This window comes from Pyrus communis, chromosome 8 (genome assembly GCF_963583255.1).
Source record: "Pyrus communis chromosome 8, drPyrComm1.1, whole genome shotgun sequence".
NCBI classification, from domain to species: Eukaryota; Viridiplantae; Streptophyta; class Magnoliopsida; order Rosales; family Rosaceae; genus Pyrus; species Pyrus communis.
In genome coordinates, this window is record NC_084810.1 from 19,855,646 (window position 1) to 19,869,549 (window position 13,904).

Consider the following 13,904-nt stretch of genomic DNA (forward strand, 5'->3'; position numbering starts at 1 on the left):
TTGATTACAAAGAGTAAAATTCGTCCCCTTTTGGAGACCCAATGATGATTACAAAAGCAAATCTTAATTGTCATTAGAGAATTAGAACACCAATTAAAGAACAACAATAACAAATCACAGCCTAACAATAATTTTAAAAAAAAAAACTAAAATTTAGAACAAACGCAGTAGGCAGTGAGTGGAGTACTGAGCAGTGAACCCGTCAATTGGTTTTCGGGTCCGGTATGGGGAACAACCCGGAACTGGTGCCTCTCGACGGCGAAAAGCCCAAGAACTTCTACAAATTGGTCTGAATACTGATCGAGCACAGAAAGTACAAAAACACCATTGAACAGTCTGTCGCATCCTCCCCTTGCAGCCGTCTGTGGCTCATCTTCATCACCAACCCAAAGAGCTTGAAGGGTAATTTCGCCACCGCCTTCCCCGCGAACAGCGAGTTGAGCAGTCCGAAGACGACGAAGAGGACGAGGGCAACGACGGTGCCGGACTTGAACTTGAAGAGCGACAAATCGCGGCTGGATTCCTTGAGCTGCTCTCGACGCGGTCGATCTTCTTGGTCTTGGACTTTTTGGTAATTTTGGCGGCGGAGGAGGAGTCGGTCTTCATGGTCTCGAGCTTCTTGGCGGCTTTGTCGATGGAGGAGCGGAGGGACTCGTAGGAATTGGTGCGGTAGATGAGAACCCATGAGATCGCCTGGAGCGGAGGGACTTGCGGGAGTGAAAGTGTGAGGAAGGCAGGAGAAAGGAGGCAACGTTGGGAAATTGAAAAATTCATTAATGAGTTTACTGTTTATCCGTGTTTTTCAAATAAGCTGGTTTTTTTAAGTTTCTTTTTGCAGTTTCAGGTTTTGGTTTTTTTCATCTTAAATTTTGAAGTAAAGCTGATTTGAGGTGTTTTTCAAATAAGTTGGTTTTTTTAAGTTGCTTTTGTTCTATATTTTTTCATCAAAACTTTAACGGTTAAAATTTTTAAAATATAGAATGTCCTGAAACTTACTAGAAATTCCCTTTCAATTTTACACAAGTAGAACAGAAGTAACATTCACACATTATTTGGCCTTTAAGTTTTAGCAACTAGTTCTAGGTCAAGTAGTATATGCTGTGATTTATTTTGAAGCATCTCTTACATTTAGTCCTCGATAATCAATGCTGGACCAAGATTTACACGCATGCTTGCTAATCAAGATAAAAGTACTCATGGGACTTCTTTTTGCCCGATCAAGCTGTGAAAAATCCCAGAGTACGTGTGAATCATATTCATATATGTACTAGAAAATTCTGTTTAAGTCCGATAAAGTTCATGAGTTTAATCCCAGTACACCACATGCAAGTGAATCGAATTACTTTTGCCTTTAGTTTCTCTTTTTGAAAGCCACAAAGTAGAAATGAATAGAACTACTCAGACTTGCAATTTATATCAGAACTCAGAAAGTCCAGAGCTGTGTGCAACTTTTGATGAAGACAAAGAAGCGATACAGTGATCTTGAATACCAATAAAACGTACTAATTTTGTCTATTTACTAAAAGGTAAAAAGGATGGATCAATTCTTATGTATCTCATTAAATTCTTCTTTTGGTGGTAAAGAAATACAGGAAAACCTCTTTTGAAGTAACAAATTATTATAAATAATGAAATAACCTTCTTAAAGTCATAAAAGTTTTGGTCCCAACTTGGGAACAGTTATGTATTGGAATAAACTCCATATTGTAATAAGTTAGAATTTTTCTTGGTCTCATCTTAAGGAAACACGTCTTCACATAGTTATAATTGTCACTGAGTACAAAAAACGCAAAAAGTAAAATACTTGGCGCTCAAATTCCTATTTAGAATTTTTTTTTTATATTTTTTTTTTTATGAAACCTCGACGGTACGAGGGCAATTTTATTGATAATGAAAAAGAAGTTACACCTAGTCAAGGAGGACATAAACCTAACCCCTCATAATACAAGAAAAAAATGGATAAAAAGTACATGAAAAAGAAGGGGGAACATAAACCTTACCCTTCTAGAAACGTAAACAATAAAGATACAAGGAAAAGAAGGGGGGAACATGAAACCTAACCCCTCTAAAACCAAACGTAAAAGTCTAAACCTGCAAAAAAGATTAAGCAACATCACAAGGTTAAGAAAAAAAAAATGAGTTAAACCTATACGACGATATGTAGATTAATTTGAGAAGCGGTAGTCAGGAAAGCCAGCATAGTCTGAAAACAAAGAAGCACGAGCCGCCAATGGAGGGGAATCATGCCATACTAAAGTTGGGGAAGACAAGCCCATGTTAGCAAAATTGTCCGCAACAACATTTCCTCCACAATATATGTGAGAGGCATAGAAAGTCATCTTCCGAATGCGATCCAAACAAATAGACCATTGCGTACGAAGAGGCCAAGGAGGATCAAAATCAATCGATTAGAGAGCAAAAAGAACACCAGAAGAGTCACTTTTCAACCAAAGGCAATGCTAGCCTCGCTGATATGCAAACTTTACACTAAAAATAATTGCTAATAATTCTGCAAAGAAAGAGTTGCGATGACCAATCCCTTCGCAGAAGCCACCAAGAAATTGACTATAACAATCCCTTAAAACTCCTCCACAAGCTATACGACCGGGATTTCCTCCATCTGTATTAAGTTTAATCCAAGGAAACTAAGGAGACGACCAAAGTAGAGGAAGAATAGTTGGCGCCTTGCAAGGGGGAATAGGCTGGATCCTCAAAGAAGAAATGATACGAGTGTCAAAACCTTGATAATAACCAGGAATAAACTTCCCACCATGAATGATCCCAGAATTGATAGGCATGCAAAGACGACATAAATAGATTGGGGGACCCTCAAAAATAAACTTATTTCGAGCTTTCCAAATAGTCGAAATAGTAGAGAGACCCTCAAATATCCAGAGATTGTGTTGTGCAACTGTTGGGAAAAGGGCTTATGTACGTAGGCATCCCAAAAAGCAACTAAAGAATCTGAAAAAGACAAAGAGATAGCAAATTGACATGGTAGCCACCTTTTGAAGGATAATGTTACTGCTTCGCAAATTCATTTGATTCCCCATCAAGTATGTTGACAAGAATATATGATTTCTTGGCGGATGTCACGAACCAACAGATACGTAATAGATATCATTTTTGTTTATTAAGAATTCAACTTGTATCATTTGGATACAAAGTGTTGAATTGGTTAATTAAGTAATTAAGAACCTATGCGGAATGTCGTATTACAAACATATCCTAGTGTTTGGATTCTTAGGTATATATTTGGTAAGGAATATAGTGACACTGCTTATTGCATAGAGCTATCATCTATTTGACGTGAGTGCATGTCTACTACTGATCGATTAGTTAATTGTAGGGCTCCATTAACATGAAACCCTTATGAAAGCGATTTCGACACAATTGCTTGTCTGCTTCTGATCAATCATTTGCAGGGCTCCATTAACTGGAAAGTGGAAACCCTTGTTAATCAATTATGTGAAACAATAAGTTCTACTTCATTTGCAGGGCTCCATTAACTTGAAAAAATTAGTTTTTTTCTCGTTAATCGTAGGTGTTACGATGTCAAATTGTAAATACAGCTGTTGATTAGGTGCTGGAATTTGAATATGCAGACGTAACATGCCATCCATTCAATCCGCGATCAGTCTTCCATGGTGACATGCTACTGCACACCTAGAAGAAAACCATGCTGTTCTTGTTTTCATTAGAGTGGAGTAACTTCCAGACGCGTAAGCTAAAGATAGGATCCCGTCTTCTTGGGCGGCTATGTAACTTTCGGGTGTCTTTTTCCCTGCGGCTGCGTGCATAGGTATGCTTTATCTGGGTTTGGTTGGTTTCTTCTGTATACTAGGAAATCTGAACTTTGTGCAACGACACGCCTTAGCCGAACAATTCAACACTCCTTGTTTGTTACCAAAAGTGTGGATTTAAAATTGGGTGGCAAGTCCTTTTCTGCTTTTGTTTCTTATATTCCAAGAAATGAAAAAGAACAGCAAGAATCTGCTGGTAAATACTATTGAACATTGAGAGGCATTGTACATTAATAATATAATTAGCGTGTTCAAGTAATTGTCTCACTCTTTTGCTCCCTTCAGCTATTCTTAGGAAAAATGCAATCACACTCAAACAATTTAATTTGGGAAAGTAATTAAAATGCAAAAAGGTACCAAAGAATAAACAAATATTAATGGGTCACAAAATTATTCGGGCAAGTTACGGTCAGAAGAATGGGTTGAAAATATTCAGCATCTGGGAAGATCTGCAGGGGGAGGGAGCAGTTTTTGATTGGGAAGCTTGCCATCCAAGACTACCCAGCCCATCTTCAAGCCCCAGCTTGTGTGGATCTCCAGGTGGCAATGCATAAACCACACACCTGTGTATTGACACACATGATACATTAACAATCATAATCAACAATAGGAAAATATGATTTATCTATGCGAGTTGTTATTGGCACATTCACCATTACTAATCACATTAGTAACTATATTTCTGTCTTTACATAAGTCTTACTTCCATGACCATGAGAAAATTCTTGTTCCTAGATGCTCGATTAGGACACAGAAGTGAACGGTGTAAAATCTTAGAGGTTAGTTGATTGGACTGCCTTGTAGTTCAGAGTGTCGGACACATGAATTTCTCTCATAAGAGAGATGTGATCATTAATGTGATAGTACATAGTTATTGACTTTGATAATTACTTTTTTGGTCATTTCAATTAGTTACCTGGGTTATCGGCAAGAAAACGGATAGCAACCCACCCACCAGAGGGCACACCCACAGTGTTCCTCTCAACAGGGTCAACCAGGTTGAACATTTTAGGGTCCTTATTCCGGTCAAAGTTCCCAAACCCTTGACCCACAACAAAGAAATTGAACCCATGAAGGTGCAGAGGATGGCTCTCAGCACCAAGAATGCTAGTGTCCTGCATCACCAGCTCCACCCTAGAATTAAACGGCAGCACTACCAGCTTTGTCCCATTGCTCACCATAGTGTCATTTGGTGGGGTCCCTGTATAGTTAAATGGGACTATGGGATTGGCTGGGAAGTCAGGACTGTAGACCCCACTTGATTGGCCAGAAAAGTGGGATTGGAGTAAGGCAGTGTTTGGCATTGCAAAAGAAATGTTGTTAATTGAGGCTGCAAACATTGTCCCATTGGGTCCTTGGCATGTTTGGTTGTTTTGGCTACAAGGGTTGGTTCCAAGGCCTATGGTAAAGAAAAAGTGCTTATCAACTTTTTGGGGGACATTAGCTGGGAATCGTTGGGTGTTCAAGCTACGGAGTTTGTTGGCGAATTTGGTTGCGAATGATGTGTCGTTCAGGGCGGGGAGGTTTGGTTTGAAGAGCGGAAGTCTCTTCGTTGTTAGGGTTTTGTTTTTAGAGGGCGATTCGTACTCTAGAATGCCAGCAACTGTAGAGTTGTCAAATGTGCCTTGGCCAGTCACATATGGCCTAGCAGTCATGAAAAATGTGGTGTTTGGGAAGTTGGGTTTGGTCTTGAGAAGAACATTTGTGGTTTGGCCGGGGGCAATGAGAATTGTGTGAGTCTCGAAGGGTTTGACATAAACAGCGTCGGCTTCTACTACTTTGAGGGTGTGATTTGTAATACTGAAGAAAAACTCGTCGTTGAGTGCTGCGTTGATTAGCCGGAGAAGGTAGGTCTTGTTGGGTTGAACCTTCAGCTTGAATGCATCTGCAAAAAAGAGCCACACGTACAAAACAATTGAGATGAAAGTAACATGTTCTATAATATTGAATGGAAGCACCATGGATACTTCTGATACTATATCGATAACATGTTGATACTTTTTGTTGGTTACATTGATATTGACACATTATAAAAGACAATCAACAATTCATATGACTTCCGTTCCATATTTTGATACCTTTGGCAGAACAATTGTATAGGGGCCCTGGGAGTCCATTGATGGTATAAGCATCAGAGACATTTGGACCTCCACCTGTTTGCAAGGCTTGGCTAATTATGGCTTCAGGATCTGCATTACACCACTCACCTGTATTTCAGGTATAAATTATATAGCTTTTATTGACAATTATATGCAATATTATAGGAAAAAAATATATTTGAAATTAGAATTAGTACCTACACACACACACACACACACACACACACACAGTTAAATGTTAATTACCAAAAATAATTGGAACCTCCTTGTAGGGTTTAGTGAAAGGGTAAGGCACACCATGCTTGGGAAGTATGATCAAGGGACCATAAACAGTTGATCTGAGCCATGAAATGTGAGCATGCCAGAAAAGAGTGCCTCTTTGCCCAGTAATGGTGAAATTGTAGACATAACTGTTGCCTGTTTGTATGGGACATTGGGTCACATATGCAGGGCCATCGGCCCACCCTGATCGAAGTTGTCGAATACCATGCCTAGCAATTTAAAGAAATTAATTAACATTATTAATCAGTATTTATTTAGATTAATTATGCATGGTGATTGGGTGTAAAATATAAACAAAAAATGATTAGTTTCTATATTGCTTATGAAGTTGTAGTTGATGATTACCAGTGGATAGAGATGTTGTTTTGGATGTGGTTAACCACTTTAATTAGGAGTTGATCACCCTCTCTAGCAATGATTCTAGGGCCAGGAAACTGCCCGTTCACTGTTATTATGCTCTTTGTGTGACACAATCTTGTCACGTTCCGCAGTTTGATCTGTAAAATCATTTAAAAGGATAAACATAAGAACATAAAAGGAAAGGAATAAATGGTTGCATGCATGCATGCAAGGACTCGAACTTCATGTATGTGACAAGCTTAACATGTTTGACAAGAGTACTCCCTTGTGGGTGCGTGTGTTTACATATATAATTACAACTAGCTAGTATATATGTTATGACATATATATGCATTTCCACATACTTGAAACTTGTAGTGTCTGGTTATGCCAGCAAGAGCATGTTGAGGAATAACACAAAACGTTATGACGGAGAAGAGAAAGAGCCTAAGAAATGGTGGTGTTGAAAGAAGATGAACACCCATTTTACACTCTCTCTCTCTCTCTCTCTCTCTCTCTCTCTCTCTCTCTAGATCTCTCTCTCCTTTTTCTGCAAGAAAGTGAGAAGCTGCTACAATCGAGTGCGTGTTCAAGGAAAGATTTTGGGTGTGTATATATAGAGGAGAGGGATGAGTAGTGTTTGGTCGAGTAGGTGCATGGTCATAGAAATTAGAAATATAGTATATTACTTTTCTGGAGGATACAGGAAATTGTAGCAGAAGAGCTTGATGAATTAGCTATTATATTACAGGGATATGCATATACGGTTGTTAGAACAACTTTAGAGTGGTGTCAAAGACAATCAAATATTTCTGTTGACCTCTCTCCTTTGTTTTCAAGTCTAACCTTTCCTAAGTATTTCCACGTCCCTCTGCATAAATGGACGTGATTTTGACCTACTTAATATTACTTTCCAGGCTTAGCAACAACTACGAGTCTGTCACGAAAGGTAACACGCATAAACAACTCTTCTTTGCATGCATGTACACACAAGTCGTAAGGGAACTAATGATGAATATATGTTATGTGAAATTTATTGGCAACTTGCATGTCGCTTTAAGTGTCAGCAATTTGTGTCCGGGCTTCTTATTATAGTAAGAAGGTTTAGGGTTGATAAACAAAGTGATCGCGTGAATCATCCGGATAAGTAAACGAAAACTAAAGACATTCTACTTAAAAGTAAAAGAAAAATATATAACTTAACTGTAGTGCTAGTAACTGTGATTACACTTTTGAGTATTTCATATCGTAAGGATGCAATTAAAGATTGAGCTTACTTCTGTTGCACCAATTATATATCCTGATTTGGCCATCTTTTTTTTGTCTATAAAGTATAAACTAAATGTCATGAACTCTTAATAACCTTTATATTATTCATAAAATGACTTTAACCATTCTTTTAGACGAGGGGCTTCTGAATTTCATGGAATTTAGGCTAAATTTGTTAGGAATTCACTTTAAAAATTAGATAGACTTGAAAATAACTAGATACAATACATTGGATTGAGAACTTTCAAGGTGTCATTTTGAATGTTCTTAATTTATTTAGTTCTTTGTAATGCATCTTTAGTATTTGGAAAATGGAGATTAGCATAATTACTTATAAGTACATGCAACGTCTCTTCTCTCTCCTATGTGGGATTCATAATCTCAACCCGCCCCTTCACGTGTGGCGAAATTTCAAGTCTAACACATGAACAACACAAATTAGATGAGTGGAGCACGTGTGGCCGTTGGGCTTCACACATGTGACAACTTGCTCTGATACCATGAAAAAAGTTGAGGTTCCACCATAAAAACTAATTGGTAATATGGGAAATAGTCTAATTAATTATAAGCACATGCAAAGTCTTTTTCTCCCGGTTCATAATCTCAACACTTGATGCCTAGGTATGCTTGGCCGATTTCTTCGTTAACAAGAATTCTCAATGATTTTGTTTCTGTAATCTTGTGCACTATCTATACATTAATTAAATTGGTCTATAAATATACGTAAGTTCTTCTGCCAACAAATTGAATTCAATGTAAATGCGTTTACTTTAAATATATTAGGAACGATTTAGTTTGGTAGCGCCATTGTTTCTGGTGGATTGGTGCTCCATTTCTTCTTTTCTTTCTTTGATTAGACACCTACATTGTAGTGCATGCTAGACATATATACAACACGAAAATGAGTTAATTTTGTTTTCTATAAATTTGGGGTTGTTATTACGAAAATATAAACCCTTTGTTGGCAGATTTTTTTGGGATGAAACTTCAACCCTTAGTTTAATTGGTTGTCTACTTGGTTGAAATATAAAGACGGAAAAATTAAACACAATTAGTTATCTAAGATGTCATGGAGAAAAATCATACAGAATCAATAATTTCATATTCAGCCTCTCACATTAGAATATTTGATACTTTTACAGTGTGTCCCCTCAACCTTTTTCTCCCCTCAACTCCATAGGAATCAGTACAAGAATTATTGAAACATAATTGATCAGATAATACATGAAAAAATTAAAGTTGTCAGTAATAAAAGAAGGGTTACAAATAATGACAGCAGTTTCTCGTCCAAAAAATGTAGCTTGGAATGAGTCAAACATTAACATGTGGGAAGATCCGCCGGGGGAGGAAGCAACTTCTGGTTGGGAAGCTTTCCATCTAGGACCAGCCAAGCCATCTTCAAGCCCCAACTAGTGTGGATCTCCAAATGGCAATGCATGAACCATACACCTGCAAATACATTTTTGATCACTAAAGCATATTAGGCGAAATAGCTTTGATTAAATTCTATATGTTACATCTTATAGTCAGATTTGCAACACTATATTATACTACTGCACTTTATTAATTTACTCACCGGGGTTATCTGCTAGGAATCGTATGGCAACCCATCCACCAGAGGGCACACCCACGGTATTTCTTTCAACAGGGTCAACCAAATTGAAGTTTGCAGGGTCTTTATTCCGGTCAAAGTTCCCGAACCCTTGGCCAACAACAAAGAAATTAAATCCATGCAGATGAAGAGGGTGGCTTTCGGCGCCCAGAATGCTTGTGTCCTGCATGACCACCTCCACACTAGTGTTATATGGAAGTACCATTAGCTTTGTACCATCGCCCACCATAGTATCATTAGGTGGGGTGCCAGTATAGTTAAATGGGATTATAGGACTGCTTGGGAAGTCAGGGCTGTAAACGCCATTTGATTGCCCAGAGAAGTGAGCTTGAAGTAGAGCAGTGGTTGGCATTGCAAAAGAAACGTTATTAACTGAGGCCGCAAACATTGTTCCATTAGGTCCCTGGCAGGTTTGGTTATTGCTGCTGCAGGGGCTGGTTCCAAGACCTATTGTGAAGAAAAAGTGTCTGTCAACCTTTTGGGGGACATTAGCAGGGAATTGTGCGTTGGCTAAGCTACGGAGTTTGTTGCTGAACTTTGTTGCAAACGATGTGTCGTTTAGAGCAGGAAGAATTGGTTTGAAGAGCGGAAGCTTCTTCATTGGGAGTTTAGTGTGGAGGGCTTTAGAGGTTGATTCATACTCTAAAATACCAGCAACAGTAGAGTTGTCAAAGGTTCCTAGTCCAGTCACGTACGGCCTGGCAGTCATAAAAAATGTGGCACTGGGGAAATGGGGTTTGGTCTTGAGCAGAACATTTGTAGTCTGCCCTGGGGCAATCAGAACCGTATCAGTGTCAAAGGGCTTGACATAAATGGCGTCAGCTTCTACCACTTTGAGGGTGTGGTTTGCTATGCTGAAGAAGAGCTCGTCGTTGAGTGCTGCATTGATTAGCCGGAGAAGGTAGGTCTTCCCAGATTGAACCTTTAGCTTGAATGCATCTGTATAAAGACCGCCATATATATACAAAGTTACTCATGCAAGTTATAAATCACGAAATTATCATATAATTTCATTTTTCCTTAATTTGATACCTTTGGCAGAACAGTTGTACAAGGGCCCTGGGAGTCCATTGAAAGTATAAGCATCGGAGACATTTGGTCCTCCACCTGTTTGCAAGGCCTGGCTAATAACTGCCTCAGGGTCTGCATTCCACCATTCTCCTGTATTCACATTGTATAGCTTTTGTTAGCATATAATTGATAAGACATAAATTTTTATATATGCTTATTAGTACGTCACATTTGGTGAGTAGTCTTATGCAGATATGAAGCATTACCGAATATGATTGGAACCTCCTTGTAGGGCCTGGCGAATGGGTAAGGTACACCGTGCTTGGGAAGTATGATCAAGGGACCATAAACAGTTGATCTAAGCCATGAAATATGAGCATGCCAGAAAAGAGTGCCTCTTTGCCCTGTAATGGTGAAGTTGTAGACATAACTGTTGCCTGATTGTATGGGACATTGGGTCACATATGCAGGCCCATCAGCCCACCCCGATCGCAGTTGTCGAATGCCGTGCCTGGTGGTTTAAATGATTAAGTAACCTCCCTTTTTATCAAGATTCAAAATGCATGGCATCAAATTTAAGCTAGCACATATACTTTCTTTCCGAACTTGTTATAAGTTAATTATAACCGTACTATTAATTACCAGTGGATAGAGATGTTGTTTTGAACATGATTAACCACTTTAATAAGGACGCGATCACCCTCCCGAGCAACAATTTGAGGCCCCGGAAACTGCCCGTTTACCGTTACAATGCTCTTTGTGTGGCAGAGTCTTGTCACATTCTGCTGTTTGATCTATAAAATCATACAAAAGACAGAAAATAAGAATCCCGAGGGGTGTGTGTGTAAACACATTCAAACAAGAACCTATAATTGTCAAATTGTTTGACAAAAGAATATCTTGTGTACGTATAGACATACATCAAACTTGTAGTGCCTCGTTATGCTTGCAAAAACATGCTGAGGAATGAGACACAACGTAATGAGAGATAAGAGAAAGAGTCTAAGAAATGCAGGTGATGACAAAAGAGAAACACCCATTTTACTGTCTCTCCTTTTTTGGGCGGAAGAAGGTGAGAGATATGTAGGGTTTGGATGAAACTGAAGCTGCTGCAATGGAGTGTGTTGAATGAAGGTTTAGGGTTGTTTATAAATAGAGAGGGGAAGAGCTTCATGAGTTTTGGTATATATTTTAATATTTGTAGGATGCAATTGCTAGAACAACTTTATAAATAGAGTGGTGTCAAAGACAATCAATTTCTGTTGACCTCCTTTCCTTTTAAGTCGATCCTTTCCTAAGTATTCCACGTCTCTCCATCTTCTGATGAACTAAAAAATGGACGTGATTTTGACCTACTAAAATATTATTAAGGTTAGTAACAAATATATTATTATTTTGGTGATTGATGAATCTATTAATTAGTAGATGGCATCTGTACTTGCAGATGCAATAAGCCATACAGAAATCAGTTTACTTAATTTGCAAGTCTGGCTAAATAGTGAAACTGTCCTAGGAGAAAACAAAAAAGTAGATATTTCCAATTTCAAATACGGATTCTCTTAATTTTTCATCGAGTTTTCTTAAGTTTACGTGAGCTTGAATGACACATATTCATATAACGATTGTGAGTTACTGTATCACGAGTTCACACATTATGTAAATTCTTTTGTATTATATATATTTAGCATCTTCAATAGGGAAAGGCAAATTTGAGATGCAAAACCATATTTTCGTCTCATTTTACATTTACGACAAATGTAAATGAAGGTTCTACTTTAGGGAGGGTTGTAAATTTGGGATCCTACTTAATTTTTTCTTTTTGGTTACTGGGATCCATCAACAAAAGACGTAGCAAAAAAGTAAATTTAGGTTTTTTTTTACATTTTTCGATAGATAACATTACACCATAGGAGAATTTTCTAGCAAAGAAAAGATGTACAATGCCCATAAGCAGCGTTGAAGCCACCTAAGCAAACTTAAAAGATACTTAACGGAATAGACAAAAATCCTACCAAAGTGAAGCAAATATTGAATTTTATGGGGCAAATTGGTAAAAATCTAGTTTCAGGAGATAAAGTGGGATTGAAGTCGAGAGCCGGCATTGGGGGTGTGCAAAAGGTGATGTAGCACATGGACCCGAATTTCCGAGGGCCCCCAAAAAATTTTATCCTTCTATATATTACATATGTGTAAATTTTCTAATAAAAAAAAAACTTTTTGACTAAAAAGAAAAATTATCATCATAATTTTTATTTATATTACAATTGGTTAAGTGGAGTCTATATTTAATATATTAATTTTCCACTTTTCTCTAGCAACAAGAACTTATATATTACTTTCTTCCACTTTTCTCTAGGAAAAAAAAAAAAAAAAAAAAAAACCTAACTTGTGTATTACTTTTTTTCCACAAACACAAGCGTATTTCTGTATCTCTTTTTCAGTTGTGCTCCTTTTTTTTTCATGGATGGACCCTAAATCATGGCAACTGAATTCAATTAATAAGAGTGAGATGCTGATTTTAATTAAATTTAAATATTGATTGTTGAATTTCGTAGTCTAAATAGCTCTGTTATGTCGTGGACAATATGCTATAGGTTAATTTATTCAAAAGCAAGTTTTGGACCTCATGTATTCCATATGCAATGCAACTTTCTCACTTACACTGTTTAATCGTAATGACAAATTAAGCAGATTAAAACATTGCTATATGAAGCTGTCGTTGTTAATATTCGTTCTTTAAATCATTATCTCATGGATGAATGGTATCAATACGGAAACCTCATTTGACGTGATTTTGTCTTAAGCAAAGCTATCTACGCATGCACTGCATGTCGTGATCGAATTCGAATGTGGATGGTAAGATTTCATTGTATATACTGCTTCTGTTGATATATACATATATATCGTCGTGACTAGAGCTAACCGCCTGCTGTTGCACCTACTACAGGTTTTAGGTTTACCAATCTAGATATTTAATATGTTCTTAATTTCAATGTAATAAGTATTTTATTAATCATATAAAAAAAAAACATCATCCATTTAGAATACAATTTTATGATTATAAACGCAACAGAAAAACAATACAAAATCTACCTCACATAACCACATTTAACCAAACGGAAAGGTAATCCTCACAAGGACAAAACCTTGCATCTCTTTCTGATGCTCCTTTGGCAAAGAAGCTTTGCTATGAGACATCACGAAGAAGTCCTCATAGTCCTTTGCCAGGCGAATAAACAACGTACCACAACAAAACAAAACAAAAAGACGACACAACACAAAATAAACTTTTCAGAGGTACGATTCCTCAATCACGGAAGACCCACACCTAACTAATAGGAAAGCTAAGCTCACAAGGCTTATTTCTTACGAGTCAGACCTAACACTGTCAAGACACAGAAGGTAAACATCATACCATTACATAGGGGCTTTTGTTCTTAACTAATTAGTTTCTTGATCTCATGATCACTACAATTAACCAACTATTAA

General features: G+C 37.6%; 2 protein-coding genes and 1 pseudogene across 5 annotated transcripts; all 3 read right to left on the bottom strand.

The window, feature by feature from the left end:
• Window positions 1–141: 141 nt before the first annotated feature.
• On the bottom strand, window positions 142–774 carry LOC137743095 (uncharacterized; annotated as a pseudogene).
• A 3,309-nt stretch (window positions 775–4,083) lies between these two features.
• LOC137743442 (laccase-17-like) lies at window positions 4,084–7,089 on the bottom strand. Of its 2 annotated transcripts, XM_068483333.1 has the most exons (7): window positions 6,889–7,089; window positions 6,530–6,681; window positions 6,149–6,393; window positions 5,882–6,010; window positions 5,405–5,688; window positions 4,720–5,350; window positions 4,084–4,366 (listed from the first exon to the last, which is right to left on the bottom strand). In XM_068483333.1, the coding sequence occupies exons 1-7, from the start codon at window positions 7,006–7,008 to the stop codon at window positions 4,236–4,238; spliced, it is 1,692 nt and encodes a 563-aa protein (XP_068339434.1). In that variant the 5' UTR covers window positions 7,009–7,089; the 3' UTR covers window positions 4,084–4,235. The 2 variants fall into 2 exon arrangements, with proteins under 2 accessions (XP_068339434.1, XP_068339433.1); XM_068483332.1 differs by having other exon boundaries at window positions 4,720–5,688.
• Window positions 7,090–8,944: 1,855 nt separating this feature from the next.
• Window positions 8,945–11,455, bottom strand: LOC137742633 (laccase-17-like). Of its 3 annotated transcripts, XM_068482549.1 has the most exons (7): window positions 11,336–11,455; window positions 11,058–11,209; window positions 10,682–10,926; window positions 10,437–10,565; window positions 10,060–10,343; window positions 9,369–9,999; window positions 8,945–9,241 (listed from the first exon to the last, which is right to left on the bottom strand). In XM_068482549.1, exons 1-7 carry the CDS (start codon window positions 11,453–11,455, stop codon window positions 9,111–9,113), a joined length of 1,692 nt encoding a protein of 563 aa, XP_068338650.1. In that variant the 3' UTR covers window positions 8,945–9,110. The 3 variants fall into 3 exon arrangements, with proteins under 3 accessions (XP_068338650.1, XP_068338648.1, XP_068338649.1); XM_068482547.1 differs by having other exon boundaries at window positions 9,369–10,343; XM_068482548.1 differs by having other exon boundaries at window positions 9,369–10,343; window positions 11,058–11,197; window positions 11,324–11,455.
• Window positions 11,456–13,904: the final 2,449 nt, after the last annotated feature.

Bases quoted from the DNA above. Each gene is read 5' to 3' on its own strand.
- LOC137743442 (XM_068483332.1), bottom strand. From the start codon at position 7,008: ATGGGTGTTCATCTTCTTTCAACACCACCATTTCTTAGGCTCTTTCTC. The intron at 6,682-6,888 runs GTATGTGGAAAT...ATGATTTTACAG, and splicing joins CCAGACACTACAAGTTTCAA to ATCAAACTGCGGAACGTGAC. The intron at 4,367-4,719 runs GTAACTAATTGA...GTCAATACACAG, and splicing joins TTTTCTTGCCGATAACCCAG to GTGTGTGGTTTATGCATTGC.
- LOC137742633 (XM_068482547.1), bottom strand. From the start codon at position 11,455: ATGGGTGTTTCTCTTTTGTCATCACCTGCATTTCTTAGACTCTTTCTC. The intron at 11,210-11,335 runs GTATGTCTATAC...ATGATTTTATAG, and splicing joins CGAGGCACTACAAGTTTGAT to ATCAAACAGCAGAATGTGAC. The intron at 10,566-10,681 runs GTAATGCTTCAT...ATGTGAATACAG, and splicing joins GGAGGTTCCAATCATATTCG to GAGAATGGTGGAATGCAGAC.